At 40.2% G+C, this 24,666-nt stretch overlaps 1 protein-coding gene across 3 annotated transcripts in view; it reads right to left on the bottom strand.

The window, feature by feature from the left end:
* osbpl6 (oxysterol binding protein-like 6) overlaps window positions 1–19,224 on the bottom strand; it is a 42,972-nt gene extending 23,748 nt beyond the window's left edge. For 2 of the 3 annotated variants that reach the window (XM_040028054.1, XM_040028052.1), the window contains exons 1-2: window positions 18,907–19,223; window positions 10,411–10,659 (exon numbers count right to left, since the gene is read on the bottom strand). In XM_040028054.1, the coding sequence (XP_039883988.1) occupies window positions 10,411–10,560 (150 nt within the window). In that variant the 5' untranslated portion in view covers window positions 10,561–10,659; window positions 18,907–19,223. Of the gene's footprint in view, window positions 1–10,410; window positions 10,660–18,906 lie in introns of all 3 variants that reach the window. The other variant, XM_040028053.1, reaches the window with a different exon arrangement.
* Between the last annotated feature and the right edge of the window lie 5,442 nt (window positions 19,225–24,666).

The following is a 24,666-nucleotide window of genomic DNA, read 5'->3' on the forward strand; positions in this document are numbered from 1 at the left end:
GATGCTGCAACCTTGGAGACAGCTCTGTGGGTGTGCATGACAACACCTGACCTTGGTTTGCGGGACATTTAACACAAGGAGGCAACAGCTTGTTTAATCTAATGACCAGGTGAACAGATCTGTCTGGTAATGAGGTCATGTTGCTCCACTGAGGGCAGCTGCTCGCCCGAGTGGCCCTGTGAACTTGGGGTAGAGGAAAAGCTCAAATTTGTTAGCAAAATGTACCTCGCTGCGCAAAGGAGTCATATCTTAAGAGGTAGCACTGTACCTATTACACTACGAGAAAACAGATCATCTGAGCTGCGTGATGATGGTAAAAATGCTACACACAAACTTACTAGGTTTTATCTGAGGCAGCTTCAAATCAGTAGCATGCAAAATAAAGCCTGCGCCCTGTCCGGGCTGTACCCCGCCTCTCGTCCTATGACAGCTGGGATAGGCTGTTGTTCATACAGAGCCTCGCAGTCACCCTCTGATGATGGAATACACATCACTCTGACCCAGGTGGACAAGCATTCCATAGTATGCATTTCCACTGGACAGGTCTGTATGTTTGCTTTTGGCAATTAAGAAAAAGCTTGAGTACTGGTAGCCACAGCTGCTGAAGAAGATCGAAATGTAGTCCTGTTAACTCAGTGTCATAGAGATGATTTGACTTTGCCAAAGTAGAACAGACTACCATGCTGTGTAAATCAAAACCTAAAAAATCTTCTAAAAATATATATCAATGGTAATTTAGATACTGCTATATAAAAGATAGATATAGAAGTAAAGTTATTTTTCTGTCATCAGCAGTAGGGACGATTAACATTTGCCGATCCAATCTTTATTACACTACTAGTGACATTTATATACACATTTTTTGTCAGTTATTCGACATCATTGTCCTAGCAGCCCACCTCTCATCAGCGTGTCCTGATTGCAAGGCAGGCTTGGGGGTATTATGAGGGAGCCTTGTCTGTGAGACCCTCGCTGGATTTGAACTCTCAACCTATTGTTCCAAAGAGAGCAGTGTTGCCATTACACCATCCAGCTGCATGTCCCAGAGACAGGAACAGCAAAGATACTGCGCAGCAGCCTGGAGCTCACAGGCCTCTGGTAGAGGACCTAAGCTTGAAGGACAAACAAAGAGCACCTGCAGGGTGAGTGGGGAATTATTTTTTTATATAAATAAATGTTATTTAGGGGGGTAATAAAGTTTGGACTTCATGTAGACAAAAAGAAATGCAGTAAAATTATTAATCACCCCTAACACTGACAAAATAAATAAATAAATAAATAAATAAAACTCAAAATGTACTTTTTTTATATATATATTCTCATCCAGGCTTATATGGACAGTACTGCTACAGTGAGAGAAATTGCTTTTGTAATTTCACCCGGAGAACAGAGCTGAATTAACCCAAAGTGATTTCCTGTACTCTGCTTACATGTATTGATCTTCCTGCAGAATAATTTAAAGCTGAATGAGCTCTTGGTGAGTGTACCCATTTAATGAAGGATCTTGTGGCAGAATCAGCGCGAGGCTGTTTGCTTTTCTATGTCCGTATTTAGAAGAGTTTGCTCCTTGATCCAAAACATCTGAATAGCTTTTCATATCTCCCTTGATACTCGAGTCTATATCAGTGTAATAAAATCATGAGATGCCAATATATTTAAAAAAAAAAACTATGTTGAGTAGTCGAAAGAAACTTCTACAATCCTGATCATCACCTAAGTCACTCTAACAGCCTAGTTGTGTCAGTTTCATAGGCCAAGTTTTCTGGGATCCACCACCTGCAGTGACACTCAGCAGTGTAGCAAAGCAGACCTTTTAATACTGCAATGAATCAAACTATTACAGTTAAGGTCTCTCTGAGCAGGAGAAAGGACAAACACTCCTTGGGGACACCTTACACTAAATCAGCACTATAAATATCAGCGGCCACAATAACAGCCCACCTCAGATGGCCACTTTCTCTTGCACGCCTGCCTCTCTCTGCCTCTTGATTTGACGCTGCTGTACATTTAGAGCCTGTCACCGTTTTTAAGTTGCTGTACTACACAGACCAGACGCAACGCAAGTGTATTCAAGTCGTATTAAAATGTGATGATAATAAAACAGAAAGTTCTAACAAAAAAGAAGCGATAATAACATAAAATAAAAAAATAAAGGCCAGAAAACTGGCATTTGGTCTTTTCGTCTCGTCCATTAATTAATAAATCGTATCTCAAGATTGCTGTTAAGTAGTTTTATGTTAACAAGTCGGTTATGAGATTCATGAGATTTCAGGTTCACAACAACTGTCTCCTCAAGGCGCTTTATGATATAACGATATAGATCGGACGACGATATAAGCTATATTTTACGACAAATAAAAACAAAGTGTCGTAAAATAAACTGTTTACAGCAACATTTTTCATCGTTTTGATGGCCACTGTAGTGGCTATATTAATTTCTTAAAGTTCTCTCTTTCTCTTAAATTTAATATAACAACACTACAGACGGACAAGCGCCTGTTTATAGGTGTTGTCGTTAGCAACAGTGCCGGTAAAACCGTAGCGTCGCGTGGCTCCGCTGTCCGCTTGTTTGTTTTTCACATAACACTTTCACAATAAAGCTCAAGATCCTGTTGGGACTTTTCAAAATAAACTGAATCACGTGAAAGAGTATGCAGAGAGTTTACGGATGAGAATATGAGATTTTGGTCATATCGCACAGCCCTAGCGCTTTATATTGTAAGGTAAACCCCTTACAGCAATACAGAGAAAACCCCAACAATTAGATACCTGCCAATGTCAAAGCACTTGGCGACAGTGGGAAGGAAAACCCCCCTTTTGACAGGAAGAAACATCCAGCAGAACCAGGCTCAGGGAGAAGCAGTCATGTGATCTTACAAAAACATTTTCAAGACCTTTGTAATAGTACAGCTGCAACAATAAGTGGATTAACTGGTTAGTTCAACAGAAAATCAGTCTACACTGGCCACTTCTACAAACACCTGTTCAACTACTCAACACAGATATCTAATTATCCAATCACACGGCAGAAAGTCCATGCATTTTGGCATGTAGACATAGTCAAGATGACCTGCTGAAGTTCAAACTGAGCATCAGAAAAAAGGTGATTTAGTTGCTGAGCTCTTGAGATTTTTCCAAAAACCTTCTCTAGGATTTATAGAGAATGGCCCGAAAAACAGAAAATACCCATTGAGCGGCACTTCTCTGGCTGAAAATGCCTTGTTAATGTCAGAAGTCAGAGGAGAATTGCCAGACTGCTTAGAGCTGATAGGAAAGGCAACAGCACCTCACATAACAACTCGTCACAACCAAAATATGCAGAAGAGCATCTCTGAAAGCAAAATACCCCGAGGCAGATGGGCTACAGCGCTGGAAGACCAGGCTCACCAAAATAAAACAACTATGAAATAAGATATAATAAAATTAAAATAGAATTAAAGGGGAATAATTTAGGGGGTTAAAGGTGGGGTCGTCTTAAGCTACATGAGTGGAGGTAGGTAGGTGAGGTAAGAGATAGCAGGTGAAGGTAGAGAAGTGTTAAAGAATACTGAATCCACAAAAATTAATTTAAAATACATCTTTTCCTGTATAGTAAGGTACTGAAACTGTAATCTTTACGTTATAAACTCAGCTACCAAAGCTGTGCTGAAAGATTATATTTTAGCAGCTAAAAACCACAGAAGACCTGTCGCGAGGATGGATTTCACCGCAGCGTTCGTCTGAGCAGTAAACGGTGGAGTAGGCGAGCAGACTGCTACATGGATGGGACGTTAACACCCTGAGAGAAGCGCGGTGTCATGCACTGTGTAAACACCACCGCAGATTCAGTTACAGCCTTAAAGTCTGCATGTGTCCCCTGTTAGCCTGCAGGTGAAATACTGCAGCTGCTTCTGTAAAACACATGCACGTATGGACATAACTGAGGATGAGTACTGGAACTCCATACGGTTTATTTACTGAAATTTTAAAGCTTACGCTTCACAGGTACTTGACAAAGTAAATCCAACGCCAACCATTTGGACTAGAGATTTTCTTTTCTTGTTTGACACAAGAAATATTTCTATTTCATTCTTGTACTTATTTCGTTACATTTATGTTTAAGCCTCAGTCATTTAGCCAACTTGACTTAAGCGCCTATGCTTTGTTTTTAACCATCAAAGTGTACCATTGCTTTGATCTATTTCTCACAGGGATTTAATACAGTGCATTATATGCAAGGGCTCCTTTTTGTGGCTTCATAGTATTGTGGTTTACACATTTACCTAACAAGTGGTTCAGTCCTGGGAGGAAACACAAATCTCTTAGGGGTTGCATCCGGCAGGGCATCCGGCGTCAATATTTGCCTAATCAAAACATGAAGGACTATCCACTGTAGCTTTCTACAGCCATGGGATCCTTTGTGACAAGACTATAAAGTTATGTCTGCCATGTTCAGAGTCTCAGAAGCAAGTAACAACCTACCATCCTTTTAAAAATAATGATTGTCTTTAACATTTGGATGAAAATCCCAATCTTAAAATGACTCCCAGCTCTCTCGAGACCACCGAATTATGTTTCCTTTGTTTTTCACTGCAGCCAAGTTGCTTGCTTGCTTGTTGCTGCTTGTTTGTGCATCTTTCTGCCTCAAGTTTTGTATTTAATAACTAGAAAAGCATGAAAAGCTCTAATGGGCTGAGATCAGGTGACAGGCTTGTCCACAGAAAAATACCTCAATTCTTTGCGTTGAGAAACTCCCATCAGCCTTTAAGCAAATAATCCAGTAGTCAGTGGATGTCTGCTATGTCACATGAATTTAGATAAATATTAAAAAAATGTAGTGTGCCAAGCTGAAACACTTTTTTTAAAAAGAGGTCTTTGTGTGGATAAATAAAAGCTAAACATAATAACCAGGTAAAAACTAAATATATAATGGCATCAGCTAGTTTTCTGCCCAAATAACAGACTATAAAAGGGATCAGTGGGGTTAATATCCTGGAGAAAAATATGCAAAAACTTGACATATTGAGTGGAAGCGGTCATGACTCAGTGTTAATCTAAGGTAAACCACTTCAGTGTCTTAATTTCAGTTCTCTTTTCTGAAGTGGATTTGTCACAAGGATCTCACACAACAAAAACACCTGGTGACTGAAAACCACTTTGAAAAGAGAGACTTCTGCAGACGAGAGAGCAGATTGTGATTTCTGGTCATTACCATAAAAACACAACTGATCTCATCACTGATTTCCCCGCTCTCATAAATCTCAGCCAGCTTCCATCAAAGGGACCTTTCCTAAATATTTTTCAAACACATACAGTAGTGTGATTTCCACCCTGATTATCTCTAAGTTAAAATGTCTTATCGAACAGGAAATGACTGGCAACAAGAGGATTAACTGATAGTTGCAGCAACACGTTGAGTTGTTCATTTATCTTCATCTACACAGAATCGTGTGTATTTTTGTGTGCGTGTGTCGGTGCCAGCTCGCGCTTGCTGCAGGTGCTGCTTCTAATTGCTCTCATGAGGGCTTCCAGAGTGAACAGGATTCGTCAGCAGTGAGAGAAGTGACATGTATTGATTTGAAAATGGGGGCAGGATCCCATTAAGGCTTTCCCCAAACAAAGTGCCCCCACTCTCATTTATCCACAAACGCCGAGGCCCGGCCAAGCTAGCTAAGGTCTTTTAAGATCTGCGGTCCAAGGGAAGATGTGCTGTACTGACTCTTCTCAAAGCAAACTGCCTGCACAGAAAACACTAATACTGCTATCACGAATGCAATGAAAGCGCCGGTATAACTTTACATAACATCAGCACAGACGTGTTTTGATGTTGGAAACATCCTCGCAGTTAAATCAGTTAATAATCTGTTTAAGATGTGATCATCACACAATCATCCACACATCAGGGGGGCTGGGTGATTTGAGTGAAAGCCAGAATAGCCACTCAAAGGACCTTATGAAAGAAGTACCTGCAGTGCTCAGAAAACTAGATGAAGTCCACCTGCAGAGAGCGCATGGGAAAAATCAGAAGCGACTCCTGCGCCGCTGCAGCGGTGCAAGCCAGAAAACTGCCCCCTTTTCCTTCCTCCATGATACTTGGAGAATATAGGCAGATTTTTTAATATCTGGCACAGCACAACACAAACCACAAAAATGCCGTGGGAAAGATTTCCCTCTTCTTTGTGGCCTAATTTTAAATTTATTTTGCTGATTTAGTCTGTGTGAATTTTCCTGTAGGCACTTATTATTATTTTTTTGAGAAGCGCTAAATGAATAACGTTCATCACTAGTTAGCTGTTATCAGTTGTAATAGAAGAGAAGAAAAGAATGACGACGTGCTTGTAAACGTATGAATTAAAGGGAAACAAAGTGGGCTCATTTTTGTGAAATGATCTCAATATACATCTGACAGCAGTAAAAAAGGAACAGATGATGATTATAAAATCTGCCATTTCTCATCAGAGATGATAAGAGCATCCCGAAGCCTGCTGCAATATTTTTATCCTCACTTAGGATTGCCTTCGGCAGTCACAGAGAGTTACTCTTGTCCAAGAGTGGAAGGATGGAACTGGGCCTTACCCTGTGGAGCCTGTGAAGACACTTTTGTGTTTAACTGTGATTTACAAAGTCTTGTGTCATGTACAACCTATGGCATTTATAAATCTCATATTTAAACTACAGAAAATCTGCACTGGGTCTTCACAATGCTGCTATTAAGTAATTATTTTCTGAATGACTTTATCAGAATTTCATTTCACGCTTCTTTACAACATTACTGTAGTTCATTTAGGTTTGTAGGTATTTGTTTTTGCACAGCTCTCTTAAGGTCACCTCTTTGTTTTCAGCCATTCTGCTATAGATTGCTGCTGTGCTTAGGATCAGTGTTCTGTTGCACCACCCAATTAAAGCTATGCTTTAGCTGTCAGATAAATTAGCTTACATTTGACTGTAGAAAACCTTGGCATATATAGGAGTTTAAGGTTGAATCAATGAGTGCAAGCTGCACAGATCCTGGGGCTGCAAAACCAGCACAAACCACTACTTTTCCTCCATTGTGCTTGACAGTTGATATATATAAGGTGTTTCAGCTGATATAGTGTGTTTTAGCCAAGTGCACTGCTGTGCATTATGCCCAAATATCTCCACTTTTGTCTCATCTGTGCAAATGACATTGTTTCAGAAGTCTTGTAGTTCAGATGCAACTTTGCAAACCTATGTTCTGCTGCCATGTTCTTTTCAGAAAGAAGGTGCTTTCTTCTAACAACTCTTGACAACAAGCCATATTTGTTCATTCTTTTTCTAATTGTACTTTCATGAACGTTAACATTTAGCATGCTAACTAAGACCTGTAGAGTCTGAAATGTAGCGCTTGGGTTTTTTGCAGTTTATTTGAGCTTTGCAAGGTTGAATTGGGTTGAATTTGCTTGGACGTCTACTCCTGGGAAGAATGCCCCTGACCAACAAACTGACAAAAACTTTTTAAGGTGTTTTGCAGGTGCTCAAACTGGCTGATGATCAATTAATCAAGTGCATGTGATCAGCAGCACCTGGCTGCTTCTTAACCTCTGACTCTCTGTGGAAGTACTAAGGTTGTACCTAGCTTTTCACAGGACTTGGTATGGCCTATATGCCAGTTTCATGGATGTCAAATTTGAACGTGAATCTTTTTAAGTAAAAATTATTTTCAGGCAGGCGCAAGCAAAAAGCAAAATGCTTAATCGTGACAGCTACAACAATCAAAAATTTGTTAATAAAATATTTCTCCTTTCACCTTTTTTCAAAAGCGAGTAGGTAACATTAAAGAAACAGTGAACAGAGAGTTTGTAAGGGTTGAGTGTCTGCTTCATCAAGCAGCACGCCTTCGACTGTGCTTTTCTAACAGGCCCCATTTCTCAAACCAGCTCAGTTTTCTCTTCCGAGAGCCATCTCCTGAAGACACAAAGCTCCACACAGCTCACCAGAGTGTGCCACATGTTCAGTGGAGCACCAAGCCTCCGCCTGTCCCTCATGAAATATTCATCACGCAGTGCCGACGGAAAAGCTGTGTAGTCAGAGATTCCAGTTTCGGTGTCCTGTTTCTGCACAGCCACAGTGACACAGCAGCTCAACGAGGTAAGGTGGGTTATGGGTTCAGGTGGCTTACGACAGGGGTTCATTTTAAGCAGCTCTCATGTGAGCTGTGAAATTAGAGTCCATTTTTTTTTTTTACTGATATGAGTAACAAATGAACCTGAGCCCTTGACAACTACAGAGAGGGGATTCATTGGGTCCGTAATGCTGTGAGGGGCTCTTTGCTCGCTTGATTAGGGTCCTCTTACATCCTTAAAAGAAGTCTAACAAAGTCACCTAATGATTTGTTTTCTAATGCTTTACCCTACTGTATGTCTCTGCATGGTTACTATTTACTAACAAGGAAATTAAACTTAATCATCAGATCAAAGGTAGAGATTTTCTTGGCTGATCCCAGTTTCCAGTTGTTTTCTATGTGTGACCCTGCTGATGCTGACTGCAATTTTTTTGTTTGTTTGTTTTTACCAGAAATAATTGACTTCATTGACAACAACATTTCCTCCAAACTGCAGTAAGTTACAGAATCGTCTCTCATAGAAACAACTGAAAATAAAGGTACAAATAATTAAGTGAAAATGTGCTGCTGTACACCCAACCCTTTATCTGTCATATTTTACTGCGCCAAACAAAAGCATGTGCAATGGATTTATAAAACAAAACGAATGGACAACATCACCCCCCCTCTTGTTTTCCCTCGATAATTTTCCTCGTAGCTCCATTGATCCTTTGCTCATACCGAGGCTCCCAGTTTGCTGCTGGCTCTGAGCTCTGGTAATGTTTCATTTTTCCTGTTAGCTTCTTTAAAATGTTCAACAGACTCAAGGTGATTTAAGTGTCTGAGAAGGTTTGTTGTTAGCAGTGTTTCCTGTGCTGGTCCCCCTGCCGTTCACATTGCCGAACTTTAAGTCTTCACTCACAGCGAAGAGCTTCCATGCTAATGGCATGTTAGCATATGGCTGCAACTGTGTGTATTTGCTACTGTGCTCGTGTTCCACATGTATGAAACATAATCATAATCAGACATACATGTGGCCGATCGACCGCTCACCAGTCCGAGTAACGAACACTGAAAATCAGCCAACTTTTGGATCTTAATAAATTATAATCACTACCAAAGAAGAGTTTTCCCCAAGCTTTAAGTCATCTTTGGTTAATTAATCAGTTAAACATAAGCGCTGATCTTTAAACTGTACACAGACAGGGATTCAGCCTATAGCATTTAGCTACTCAAGCCAAGATCGCTGATTTTCTTCAAGTGGGTTACAAAACCTGATTAATTATATGAACCGTTTGGCTGTAAGACCACTGAAGGGGTTTCTACGACAGAGTATTAGGGCCACATTATTGATCCTTTTGAGAAAGTCTAAATTTTGAGATTAAAGTCAAAAATGTATTTCAAGAAAGAAGTCAAAATGTGGAGATTATCGCTGTTGTTTCAAGACAGACTGCGACGTTTGCTACACCCGCTACAAAATGCATTGTTAAGATGATGTTAGTGAAACAAATGATCAGCCGTCTTGTGATACAACAAACATCCTCATGTGACCAAATGCAGCTTTCTGCACCATCTATTCAACGTCCTTATACTTATCACCACAATATGTTTACGTTCTATAAGAGAAATAATTTCCTATCTTGTTACTTAAACTGATTCAGAAGTACGATTTCAGTAACTCAGAGGTTAGAGGAAGCGTGGCAGTTTGTCTTGAAACAACTGTAATCTCCACATTTCGACTTTTTTCTCAAAACAATCAACAATATATATTTTTCTTAATGTGGCCCTAACACTCCTTCGTTGGTTTCTGATATGCTAGGATGCTACATATTTCACATGCTGTTGTTGACAGAGGTTAAGATTAACTTGACTAAAAATTCTTCATCTACCCAGCCATCTGTCAGCACTTGTATTTATGGAGGTTTCATGTTTACATGGAGCCTCCCCTGCTGATCTCGTTGCAATGCGAGCTTATACACTTTGGCTTTATTTTAAATGGAAAAAAAGGGAAACAAAACAAAGCAAAAACATCCTGTTTCTGCACATCTTCAAGTCACGAACAGTTTAACATGACATGCCTAACTTCTCTGTATGATGGCAGTTGATATTAATTATGTCAGTGCATTATAATAGCTTTGATTGTTCTTGCTACAAAAGCTAAAACTGCTGAATGAATATTTCATGATTCATCATTCCCTCATAGCTCTTCTTTCTTGCATAAACAGTCACACTGATAGAAGACTGCAGCACTCCAAACTAATGTTGCCTCCTGCCTTTTCCACCTCCGCTAAAGCTGCATTCATTCAAAGTCCTGCCATCCCTGGAATCTATTTGTAGATGGATTCTTCTGCCCGTGGCCTGAAAATTACCTGCCGGCTGTCGCGCTGGGAGGAGGAAGAGGAGGAGGTGCTCTTGTGGACTGGCGTCGAGGTCTTGTTCACCGGCGTAGAGCTCCTCTCCTCAGAGCTCATGGTGCGGCTGTGGGGGCCTCGCTGTTGATAGTGTTGGTGGTGAGACATTGTGGGCACCGTGCGGCTCTGTGGACCTCCCTCTGCACTAGGCCCCGCAGATCTGGGGCATCCTCTGACACTTCCTCGTGATCACTGCTTGCTGTTCATCTGAAACACAAGAGTGAGGAAGTTACACTAGCACATGCACTTCAGCTTCCTCATTGCACCACACCTCGGTTGCTTATAGCAGGCAGTAAATCACACGGCCTGTGACTAAAATTAGCATCTTGCCTTCTCTGAGGCTTTCGAAAAATATCCTCCATCATTTTCAGTATGTAAATTTCACTCAGTGATACTCAGTTGAGACACCCGGAGCTCTTCTTTGAAGCATGAGATTCTTCTCATTACAAGTGCATTACTGAATAAGCCTTTCATTATGTTGGCTATGAGACCAGCGCCACTCAGGATTACTCCTTTATTATTCACTGTATCATCTGAAAGCCAAACTCAACTTATATATGAGGACTGCAACTAATGACATTCCTACTTCATGTCAATTAATGAGATAATCAATTGTCACAAATCCAAAGATATATAAACTGACTGTTTCAATTTTAACTAGGGACTGGCCACAATAATGGTCTAATATATAAATAGTCAGCGCTGACTGATGTTGGCATAGCAGCAAATGTGATGTCATTTACTGATGTCACTCGCCAATACAGTTACATTTATAACTTGCTGGACAAAGACATCAATTACTCTGGTTTTCCCTCTGTACACCTCCACAGTGGATTTCAGGGGCTCAAAATGAAGCAATTCAGAATTCTTTTAAATATGGGATTAAAATCCTCTGCAGTCAATGACTGCCTGAAATCCATAACCCACGGATATCACTAAATGCTGTGTTTACTCCCTTGACATGCTCTGTCAGGACCTTTGCTTCAGCCACTGGTCATTATTTTTTGGTTCATTATCCTGAATCTGAGAAGAGATTCATTCAGCCCTTTCAATCAGCAGTCACATCATGAATAAACACTGGTGGCACGGTTCTACTGGAAGCCATACATGCCCGTGCAATAATATTACCTCCACCATAACAGATCATGTGGAATGCTTTCTCTCCTCTTTCCATCATTCTAGTACAACTTGAGTTGGATGTTGTTAAGTTATTTATAATAACCATGGAAATAATTCTGTTATCATGCACTTTAGTTTCTGTGCTCTTTCAGACCTGTCGGTGTTGCTGAGCTCGTCAGTTCATTCATTCTTTTTACAAATGCACCTGATTGTTGATTTGGCATTTTTGTCTCCTCATCTGGAAACAAACTGTCCAATTATTTATTAACCACCAAAAATGGGGAATTGTGTTTAGAAATGGCTGGAATTCCTAAACAGTTAATGACAAAAATTTTGTAAAACTCCCTAAATGAAAGCTGAACGTCTGGACTTAAGCAAACAACAGCTGTTGTTTTAAAATCTGCTGTGCTGGTGTACAGAGCCAAAACTAGAACAATTGTATATTTTCCCAATAAATTATGGACCTAAATGTATTTATCTGTTTATTTATCTTTTTGTCACATTGCTATCGGATGGGCTAAATCAGGGGTGTCAAAGTCAAATACACAGTGGGCCAAAATTCAAAACTGGAACAAAGTCGCGGGCTAACATTAATATTTATTGAAATATATTTATTCCTCCAGATATAAGAATGAATCTTTTCTTATGGACTCAAACACGTCTTGCTGAAAAACTGAATATGGAACAAGCAAAGCTTAATACTAAACAATATATATATTAGCTGTATAATACCAGTAGGCCAGCTCTGATAGTAATCTTGTATGGCTTCGTGGGCCAAATTTGACAGAGTTTGACACCTATGGGCTAAATGTTCAAAAAGGTCATTTATTTTTGTATTTTTGTAAAGAGTATTTTTTTTGTTACTATGGAGACCAAACAGGAACTAAAACAGAATGAAAAAAAGAAAATATTGGTATGTTGGTCAGAATTTCACAACTGGTGGATCGTTATTCTAACCTATAGGGACAAACTATATAGTTGTACTTCCTTAGACTGAACTCTGTTTAAAATTAGGAATTGTGGCAACTACCACTTTTAACTGTCAACTACAACCACTGCCTCCCCTCCACAAGACTGAGATCATCCCATAAGACTGTGACACAAATCCTTAAACATCTAATTACAAATATCATAATGATTGAATTTAGAAGAGGACATCAAATCAATACAGGAAAACATCTGCTCTATCTGCATTGTTACAAACCAGTTAAAACTGTATAAACCCTCATAAACACACAAACAAGCAAGAGAACACTGTCCAGTGAGGTAACCTTTAAAACATCAGACAGTGAAGGCGGAGAAAGATTTATATTGGATTCAAAATGTCTGGTTAACCTTATGTTCAGGTAGCAGCAGGGTGTACTCATTTTCATCATTAGTCATGGCACCGTGTTGCGCCACGCTGACACCCATAATACTGCCTGCAGTGCTGCTCTGTAATTGTCTGAGCTCTCTGGAGGTCCCACTGTTAAAACATACATCGATCGCAAGACAGTAGAAAACAAACACTGTTCAGCTGAGAAACTGAGACACTTGACACCGACGATGTTATTGGACTTTTACAAGGGCAAATATCTCTTTTTATCAAGCGCCTCAGTGTTGACGATGTGGCTTTTGGACCTCGAGAGGTTGCCAAATTTACGCAAAGCAAACAGCGGTAATGTGGCCTGTTTATTTATTATTTACTTTAGCTAGATCAACCTATTAAATGCTGAAGACCTTATTAAATAATCAAAATAGACAGATGATGCTCATATCTAGTAAATCAGGCGAGACTAAAACATTTATATTGTAGGATAATCTTAAACACACAGCATTAGAGTGAAACCTTAAAAAATTGATTATTAAAATCTACAAAACTAAAAAATCTCTCATTAATAATGAAATGAAAACCAAATAAACAAAACTGGTTATACAAAAAAAACTTTACCAATAACAAAGACTCCTCTGAAAACTGTGTGTAAATGCAGGGTTATCAATTCCTGCCACAGCCAGTGACACAGTGTCACGGCACAGTCAGCATGGTGCTCATAGATACTGTATTCAACTCTGGAACAACCTGTGGTTTTTAACTGCCGGATGTTTCTGTTAGGCTCTCCCTTGAGCCAAGGAAATGCAGACTCTACAGAGGAGCTCTGCACGATCACAAGCAAGCATGCAGCATACTCACACACTGTAATCTATAATTCAGATCCTTTAACAACGTCATCATCCTGCACTCTCTTAAGCCAGCCAAGGCTCTAAGCTACAGTACACGGCACTAAATCCATCCAGATAGCGTATTCCACTTACATCTATTTAACAGATCTAATCCCCTTGACCTAATTAGAAAGCAAAAGTGATGAGCACATTGAGTGTGAGTTTAACAGTTTTATATTGTTGCTAGACTGCGAGCATGCAGGCTCTAGTTTGTTAGCATTTGCAGTAACAATTGCTGACCTTGAAGCAAAAGTCAAGTGAAAGCATGCAACCGAGCTTTCATTTCATTTGTTTCACTTCAGCAGAAGATATAGTTTCAACACTGACTACATGAATTCAATGTTCTGTTTATTAAAGCCAAACAAAAACAAACAAAAGAAGAGTCGGCATTTAGGTACTGAATCGGATCATTCTTGGTAAGCCCGTTGCTCAGAGACACAACGAGCAGGTTTGGGGCTTTAACCGAAGCTTTCAGTTCACAAGAAAATGCAGGTGCCAGCATCATAAATGTCTGTTTGACTTAGACGGACGGCAGCGTTGCGCCACACAAAGCCAGTCATCGTGCTGGGGAACGTCCGATGAGTCATGAGCTTATTGTTCTAAATCCAGTCACTGTGATTATGGTGCAGCTCTAAGCAGACAGGACGAACACCTCTGAAGCACCTGGTCAAGATCTCTGCAAAGTCAAACCAAACACTATAGCATCTTTATAAATGTGCAGTTCTGTTTGGTGTATTTATGTAGATAAACTACAAAGATGCTCCAAGAAGAAGCCAATGTAATCTTATATAAACTCCTTCCTATTTATTGGTTTCATCTTCCTTGTTTTCATTTATTGTTTTTACGGCCCTGATGGCTTATATTCTGTGTAATGATGGATGATGGATGAGCATCTGCTTCCGCTGCGCTTCAGCGTTTCCCATTTAAAGCAATAAAACTGAATAGAAGTGAGCTGAGTGAGACCGCAATAAAAACTATACTGTTCTATGTACTTCACTCAAACACTGCACACTATACGCCAAAGGGAAAAGGCTCCTTGGTTTTTTTTTTTTATAATTACAAAAGAATATGTGCACTCAATTTCCTCCTTAACCTCCCCTTGTGATAGTATGGTTTGAAAGTCTGAAAGTCAGATAATGGACTGTGGTTTCTAAGATTTCCGATCCTAGGAGACAAAGAGGATCCTTCAGTCGTCTTTCAGACATGTAAAGGAACAAAAGAGGCAGTTGTAAGCAGCTGGGAGGGTCTTTCTGTCGACATTTTCTGAATGCCTCGAGTTGAGAAATGTCACCGAACCGTAAAAAATGGAAGGACATTTTGCCGCTGAATGATCCTGTGAAACATCAGAGCGATAGTTCTTCTACCGATGACATGAAGATGTGCTAAGAACAGATCCGTAATTTTTATTTACTTCTAGTTTATGTTTATAGACAAATGCATGGCACATGAACCATGCCACAGACCACAGCTTTTATACCCAAGGTGGTGTGTAATGTCCATCCCTAGTTTGGCCTTTAAAACCTAAAGAAAAATCATTATCAACTACAATCTACAATAATAAATACACACATTAAAGATAAAGACACAAAAACTCTTAATATGATAAGTAAGATGGTTACTAATAATGGAGAATACATATTAAAAACCTTAAACAGTTGTTTATTTATTGCAGGTTTAGCCTTTGGTTAAACCAACAGTTGATTAGGAAAATGGGTAGAGTAGTGCCTTAAAGCAACTGCATGATACTGTTTGTTATGAATACAGATATATGTATGCACCAGTGCCAATATATATTGTTTTATTTAAGTAAACCTGCACTGCATGGTAGCTGGGCAACAGTAATTAAAGATGCATTTTTGTACCTTGTCGTCTGTTCCTCTGTGCTGATGTATTACACACTTATTACACACTTATCTAGAAAAAAAGAGAAGAAACCCCCAAAACTTGACTTTTCCCATCTCTCTTGTTTACTCCAAAATGCACTCTATGCTCAGTCACATAAAACTTTTCTCCATCTCATTTCATGCTCCAGGAAGGAAACTGAGTTTCAGGAGAGGGGATTTCACAGTCAAAGGCAATGATGAAAACTTTGAAACAAATTCTATGCGGAAAAAATAATTTAACCTAAGATCAGCGCCATCAACAGGTGCTCATTACCCTCTGGGGACACTTACAACAAGCTGAACAAACAAGCTAAATTAATTATTTGGCATAAAGCAAGCAAGGGTTTAATTTGCCAATACAGGCTACAATACCAGTGTATTTATAACATATATACAACTTACAGAGTGGTCATTACCCTTGCTGACAATGCTGTAAATATTGAGGTGTCAGTTTTGGGTTCAGGACACTCTTACAGCCGGGGATCAAATCAACGATCTTTGACTGTTGGAGGACTTGCTTTACTGCCTGAGCCACGCCAATCCCAAGACTTCTGGTACTTGGTTTTCACAGACAGTCTCCATGTCCAAGTACTAAACGGATCAGGCAAGATCGGGGGATTTCACGGTGGCATGACTATCAGCAGATAGGCTGCAGGATTTGTAGTCACTGCTCAGGCAGTTGACAGATATGGCAGCTCAGTAAAGATGTAAAAACCAAGTATCTTGTCCTTTTTATAGTATAACTGAATATTACATACACCAAAAATTTCCCTGGTGGAATATTAAAAGTGTAATTCTGAGGTTCGGGCAGTTCAAAGTGACATTTAAGCACTGAGTTCAGTTTTTTCATTCTTTTAATGTTTGAGGCCTGGTGCAAGAAATCTGCTGATGCAGTCACAGCACACAGGATAACAAAGGTTATGTTGAATTGTTCTTCTTCTATAATCTCTCTTACCTTAAGGGAACGAAACACAACAAAAAGAGTGACTAACTGACTCGTTTCAGGAAACCGCAAACTTACAGCACCAGCAATAATAACAACAGTGTCCTTGAGTAACATGCACATTCCTACAGCCTGCAGAGTCTTTCTCCTAGTCAGGGTGGCGAGAACAAAGCCACAGGTCTCCATCAGAGATCAACAAGAGGTCCACAAATTAAGGAGCAGCTATCATCCATTCTGATAGAGGTCAAGCCGAGAAGAGCACTACAGGGCTGTTGAGGGGGAGAAGGCAATCCCACTATCTCGCGCCCTGCTCTGTGAGATTTGAGAAGGATGAAGAAAGCAAACTTGAGCCTAAGACACTCAATATGTCAAGCACAGGAAGACCCAGAACTAAACAAACCAGTGAAAACTGGAACACATTTCGAAGTCACTTTAAACTTCACGTTGGCTGCTGTCAACACACTAAACGCAAAGCCACACAGGCGTTAAGGGCGCCGCTCGTCACAAACAGGTAATACGATGAAGTGTGATGGTACCAGTGCCCTAACAGGGGTAGAAGGACATGCTTGTTTGTTTTGTCACCACATTCAAGGAACAGAATATCGCATTATTGATCAGCACGCTATAGCAAAACAAGTCCACTGATACCCTCCACCCCCTCACTGCTGCATATTTAAAGCGAGCCAACAAAGGGAGACTCGTGTTCTTATATTACATTACATTACAGGGTCTTTGAGGACAAGTGGTGTCTGAGTTTACAGCTGACTAATAATGCATGGCGGTCGATACTGAACATTTACCTGCGCATTTAGATGGACGTAGATCTCGTGCGACATCTGGAAGCAATGAGCAGCTAACTAAGTCGTTTTGTCTGATTTGTTACAAATACGTTTTTTAAAAAACAGCCCCAACTGGACAGAGCCGGTTTCTCAACGCTGCATATTACATCACCTGGGTAGACCTGGGTATCACACAGTGCAATAGTCTTAAGAACTACTGTATATAATGTTGTGATTCAGATAAAGTCCCTCTGAGATAACGCAGCATTTAGCTTTAGATGTTTGACTTAAATGCCTCCATAATCCCAGTTCAACGGTATCCCTACAATTTGACACCAAACACCCTATTTCTAGTAAACAAAACAAAGCAAATGAGGTTAATAAGAGAGAATAAACAAGTGGCGTGCTGGTAATTACCAAAAACCCTTCATTAAAGCAAACACAAGGGATGGCCGTGCATGAGTCATCAGACCGTCTGAATACTGCTTTAACTCACCCTCAACTTTCTGCTTGCATTTCTCAACTAATTTAACGAGTCAGTCGGTGTAATTACTGTTTTACTTTACGTTAATTGCTTGGCAAAGAAAGGAATAACCAGAACGCAATCCCTCTATCAGTCATTAAGGCATATATGCTCTGCAAGGATATAATGTAAATGGTATGGGGGCACCTTCAGCAGGAAGAGGCGAGCAGTACTGTATATAAAAGAATCAATAATCACCCCCTGTTCAAGAAGGCATGTCAGCCAAAAACTACAGATGCACTGAGATCTCCCAGTCTCCTCTGCTGCTCTTTAATTCATGTGATTGGAGGCTATTTTAAACAGCTGCAAAGTCACTGGCTGACCTTCAGTTGGGGGTAAAAAAAGGAGGCTAGATTGTGGAGCCGTCCTGTCATTGGCACCAGAAGTTGGCTAACTCTCAATTAGTTTCATCACTGGCAGCACAATAAGTGGGGTAAAGGAGATTATGAAGGGGGGAGGTCGTGTTGTTAAGTAATGCTCCAGCATGTCATGGAGTTAGTCTAAATGGGACTGGAGCAGTAAGCATGGAGCTCAGTGAAAAAGGTAAAAATGTCAGTGACGCATTACGTCTACATCATCAGCCTTGCTACTTTAATGCTTCATTATGTGTGTGTGTGTGTGTGTGTGTGTGTGTTGTTTTTTTTTTGTGGGGGGGGGGGGGGGGCGCTTCATCACGATGTGGTGATGATGATGTGCTGGGAGCCGTGGATAATACCACCACCATCATCATCATCATCCCCGTGTGGTAACGACTAGCAGCAGTTAGCTCAGTCAGCAGCGGCTAGGTGGTCATGTCTGACTGGTGATTCACTCAGGATGCAAATACAAAAGGATGAGAGCTGAGGTCTGCGTGTGTGTGTGAGAGAGAGCGGCTGGATGGAGGAAGAAGAGGCTCTACGTCCTAATCCAACACGGCATTGCTGGAGCGCGATAGTTTCCTCTAATGTGAGCTCTAATGTGGCCACTGAGGCTGCTGTGAAAGAGGGACAGAAAAGCTGGTGTCCTTACCCCAGATGTCGTGTGATGACCATGTCTTTACAGTTCTTGGCGCAGGAAACAATTGAGCGGGTCTCCCCTTGACTGGGCAGAGATTCCCAGTTCCTCAGAGACAAGCGGCTTCCATATGTGTCCACATGGGATATAGCTGCTTCTTCGTATTAACGACTTGTAGACTTGTAGGCTAGAACATGATGGAAAGTGACATTAAAAAAAGGGGAAAAAAGTGCTGTGTTTGCCTGTTTCTTGAATGCGGGCTGTGATGATGCTCTGCTCCGCTCAGCTGCACTCCGCTCGCTCCTCCCTGCAGCAAGATTGGCTTTGAGCGGGAAGAAATCGCCGGAATGGATCAAATACCGGTGAATGGTGGCTGCGCACAAAACGTGGCCATGGAGTCACACTAAGCTCGGACTCGGAGCAGGGCCGGAGTGTAGACAGACGAGGTGGTGCAAGCATGCAAGCATGACCCTGTGTGGTTGCAGCTTTATAGCCAATGGGAAGCAAACAGGAATGAATGAGCTTTGGCATTGGCAAATAAGTAGAGGTGTTTTTGAGCCACAAAAGTCAGTCTGCTGGTATTAAAATTACTGATAGGTGTAAATAATCAAAAATAATTAAAATATTTGAACCTTATTCTTCTCTGCAGTAGGTATTTGTGATTATTTGATACTTCAACTTTGCACTTTAGTACTGTAACACCATGTTTTTGTTGGAGTTATACAATTATATATGTTTCATATACTGTAAAAATGGAGGAATAAATATCTATTAGCATATTTAGGCCTACTTTGAAATTCATTATGAGTCTTTGTTTGTCCAAGTAGATTAAGGTAGTCTGAGAAGTAGTCTCAAATTTACTTAAAACATGGTAACTAACTGGATACTTGCTATATATGGCATTATCTTAACTGCCAGTAACACCGTGAGTCATTTTTGATCAGGATGTCTTCTTCAGTGTGCACATCAAACAAGTATAACATGTAGTACTGCTTTCTTTCATTTGCCCAATATCCCCCCATAAATTGAAATATCCTCTACTGGAGTGATGCAGAAAAACCATGTATCATAGTATAACTGAATATTTATTGCATTTAGGCTGGACTATTGTAATTCATTCTTATCAGGTCATTCTAATAGTTCCCTAAAAAGCCTCCAATGCAGCAGCGAGAGTACTAATAGGGAAGAGAAAGTGATCATTATTCTCCAATATTGTCTCCTTTTCATTGGCTCCCTGTTGAATCCAGAAATACATACAAAGTCTTGACCTCAGATTACACCACAGTAATGAAGCACTTTGGTCTCAGACTGCAGGCTTCCCTGTGGTTCCTAGTGTTTAAAAAAGTAGAATGGGAGGCAGAGCCTTCGACTTTCAGGACCCCGTCCTGCAGAACCAGCTCCCAGTTTGGATTCAGGAGACAGGCACCCTCTCTACTTTAAAGATTCGGTTTAAAACTTTCCTTTTTGAAACTCCTGCAGGACTTCATGTGATGCACTAAGCACTTCTCCACTCACACCTTTTCACTCTCCACATACACCACTGCAGTATGAAATTAAAGCTGTTCTCCTCTATCCTTTAGCCTGTGCTTTGTCCTGTTTCCATATGCTCTCGTTTTTCGTTTCTCTTTCCCCTCACGCCCCTAACCAGTTGCAGTGCATGGCTGCCCCTTGCTGAGACCGGTTCTGCTGGAGGTTTCTTCCTGTTAAAAGGGAGTTTTTCATCCCCACTTTTGCAAAACGTTTGCTCACAGGTGGGTCTCTGGATTGTTGCGGTTTTTACAGTATAAAGCACCTTGACGTCACCGTTGCTGTGAATTTGCGCCATATAAATAAACTTGAATTAATTTGGCTCTGACTTGATAGATACACGTAAACGATAGAGGTTAAATGTTTGGCATCGATGACATAAAAAGGGCAAATGATCTGCATTGTATTGAAATGCACTTTTCCAAACTTCTTAATGAAAGTTTAAACACATCTTTATGTTCTTATGTGATTGTCTTTGTCCACCTGTGTACTTCTGTTTTCTATTTTAATAACTGTTAGTTCAGCTGCTTTTCTGTCTGCTGATCATCTTTGGGTTTTTACACTGATGTTTTTCAGCCATATTTCTTGTAACAATCAAAACTTGGGACATGATCTCAATATGTCGGATGAGGAGGGACAAAAGATAAAAATGCAGTGCAGTTCATCTGGTCACCCTGGCTACAAACAGCAATCAGCCCTCAACCTGTCAACAACAATAAGGTTCTTGTTTTGGAAATTTCTTTCTGCAGATTTCTTCACATTTTACTGTTTTGTTTTTTTCACGTTTGAATGCTACTCTGGAGCTGCAGTTTCAACACCCCTGGTTTAAGGCATCAGAGTATTGTCTGTCCATGTCGTGGTACATTAGATCTGGAAATACTGAACTTTTCATTTTCACTCATAGCTATTCAGACGAACATCAAAAACAATAACGTAGATAAATGGCAGACAAAATGCTACAATCACAGGCTAGACTTATGTGCAATAACTAAACAGGGTATGTGAAATAACAGATGTAAAGAAGATAGAAGATAAGACTCATGGCTATAATGTGCATAGAGTTTGTCATCTATGATGTACTTTGCTTTTTATATACACAAAAATACACTGACTTTAAAATAAAAAAAATACTAATCAATAATTAAAATTCTGAAAACAGGCATTTCATTTGTAATCTGGATTTTTGTGGCTCTGAATATCTGACCTAAATTAATATTTTTAAAAGCACAACACAAAGACATATTTTGGAAAATGTTTCCAATTTATTTATTGCAAGAACTATTTTCAAGGTATTGTACTCAAACAAAACAGTGCTCCCTGGTGGACAAAGGGTTTTTAAATAACCTGTTATTACCACACATACAGTAACATTTTCCGATCTATCATGGCCCAAACAAATTACCAGCTGGCTTTTCATTTTAAAATTGTCACGTTTGCACCTTTATGTTTATTAATCTTTGGCAACACTTGACTGAATAATGCATAGTACATTGAGGGTGAAACTAAAAGCACGTGCACAGTCACAAGATTGAGAATTTATGAAATAAGACATACAATTTGCATTTTTTAGAGAGAAAAAGATTGTCTTTTCTAGCCAAAAATATAAATAAATCCCTGAGAGAGGCTAGTAAAGCAAAAGGCCAAGACAAGCATATGCTGCAATCTCCCAGATGGTTTTCTTGATAGCAGGGTCAAAGGTGGATGGACTTTCATTCATTAGGTAAACAGAATGATGACTTTAGCAGAGTCCACGTAGCTCTGTCCTATGGATGTTCCAGTTAGCTGCAGATAAAACTGGAAATTCAATTCAATTCAATTCAATTTTATTTATATAGCGCCAAATCACAACAAAAGTCGCCTCAAGGCGCTTCATAGATACAGAGAAAAACCCAACAATCATATGACCCCCTATGAGCAAGCACTTTGGCGACAGTGGGAAGGAAAAACTCCCTTTTAACAGGAAGAAACCTCCGGCAGAACCAGGCTCAGGGAGGGGCGGCCATCTGCTGCGACCGGTTGGGGTGAGAGAAGGAAGACAGGATAAAGACATGCTGTGGAAGAGAGACAGAGGTTAATAACAGATATGATTCAATGCAGAGAGGTCTATTAATACATAGTGAGTGAGAAAGGTGACTGGAAAGGAAAAACTCAATGCATCATGGGAATCCCCCGGCAGCCTACGTCTATTGCAGCATAACTAAGGGAGGATTCAGGGCCCCTGGTCCAGCCCTAACTATATGCTTTAGCAAAAAGGAAAGTTTTAAGCCTAATCTTAAAAGTAGAGATAGTGTCTGTCTCCCGAATCCAAACTGGAAGCTGGTTCCACAGAAGAGGGGCCTGAAAACTGAAGGCTCTGCCTCCCATTCTACTTTTAAATACTCTAGGAACAACAAGTAGGCCTGCAGAGCGAGAGCGAAGCGCTCTAATAGGGTGATATGGTACTACAAGGTCATTAAGATAAGATGGGGCCTGATTATTTAAGACCTTGTATGTGAGGAGCAGGATTTTGAATTCAATTCTGGATTTAACAGGAAGCCAATGAAGGGAAGCCAAAACAGGAGAAATATGCTCTCTCTTTCTAGTCCCTGTCAGGACTCTTGCTGCAGCATTTTGGATTAGTTGAAGGCTTTTCAGCGAGTTTTTTGGACATCCTGATAATAATGAATTACAGTAGTCCAGCCTGGAAGTAATAAATGCATGAACTAGTTTTTCAGCGTCACTCTGAGACAGGATATTTCTAATTTTAGAGATGTTGCGCAAATGGAAGAAAGCAGTCTTACATATTTGTTTAATATGTGCGTTGAAGGACATGTCCTGGTCAAAAATGACTCCAAGGTTCCTCACAGTGTTACTGGAGGCCAAGGTAATGCCATCCAGAGTAAGAATCTGGTTAGATACCATAATTCTAAGATTTTCAGGGCCGAGTACAATAACCTCAGTTTTATCTGAATTAAGAAGCAGAAAGTTAGCGGCCATCCAGGTCTTTATGTCTTTAAGACATTCCTGCAGTTTAATTAATTGGTGTGTGTCATCTGGCTTCATGGACAGATAGAGCTGGGTGTCATCTGCATAGCAGTGAAAATGTATGCTATGTCTTCTAATGATACTGCCTAAGGGAAGCATGTATAATGTAAACAGAATTGGTCCTAGCACTGAACCCTGTGGAACTCCATAATTAACCTCAGTGTGTGAAGAGGACTCTCCATTTACATGCACAAACTGGAGTCTATTAGATAGATATGATACAAACCACTGCAGTGCAGTACCTGTAATACCTACAGCATGCTCTAATCGCTCTAATAGGATATTATGGTCGACAGTATCGAACGCTGCACTGAGGTCTAGCAGGACAAGCACAGAGATGAGTCCACTGTCAGAGGCCATAAGAAGATCATTTGTAACCTTCACTAAAGCTGTTTCTGTGCTGTGCTGAGCTCTGAAACCTGACTGAAACTCTTCAAATAAACCATTCCTCTGCAGATGATCTGTTAGCTGTTTGACAACTACTCTTTCAAGGATTTTTGATATGAAAGGAAGGTTGGAGATTGGCCTATAATTAGCTAAGACTGCTGGGTCTAGAGATGGCTTTTTGAGTAAAGGTTTAACTACAGCCAGCTTGAAGGCCTGTGCTACATAGCCGATCATTAGAGATAGGTTGATCATATTTAAGATCGAAGAATTAATTAATGGCAGGACTTCTTTGAGCAGTTTTGTAGGAATGGGGTCTAAAAGACAGGTTGATGGTTTGGAGGAAGTAATTATTGAAGTTAACTCAGAAAGATCAATTGGAGAAAAAGAGTCTAACTTAACATCAATAGTACTAAGAGTAGCTGTAGATAATATTACATCTGTGGGATGATTACTGGTAATTTTTTCTCTAATGATAAAAATTTTATTTGTGAAGAAGTTCATGAAGTCATTACTAGTTAACGTTAAAGGGATGGTTGGCTCAAAAGAGCTCTGACTTTTTGTCAGCCTGGCTACAGTGCTGAAGAGAAACCTGGGGTTGTTCTTATTTACTTCAATCAGTGACGAATAGTAGGATGTTCTGGCTTTGCGGAGGGCTTTCTTATAAAGCAGCAAACTATTTCTCCAGGCTAAATGATGATCCTCTAGATTTGTGACACGCCATTTCCTCTCCAGATTACGAGTCATCTGCTTTAGGGTACGTGTTTGAGAATTATACCACGGAGTCAGGTACTTCTGATTTGAGGCCTTAGTTTTCACAGGAGCTACAGTATCCAGAGT

Source organism: Simochromis diagramma, unplaced genomic scaffold, assembly GCF_900408965.1.
Source record: "Simochromis diagramma unplaced genomic scaffold, fSimDia1.1 OVJJ01000343.1, whole genome shotgun sequence".
Classification (NCBI taxonomy): Eukaryota; Metazoa; Chordata; class Actinopteri; order Cichliformes; family Cichlidae; genus Simochromis; species Simochromis diagramma.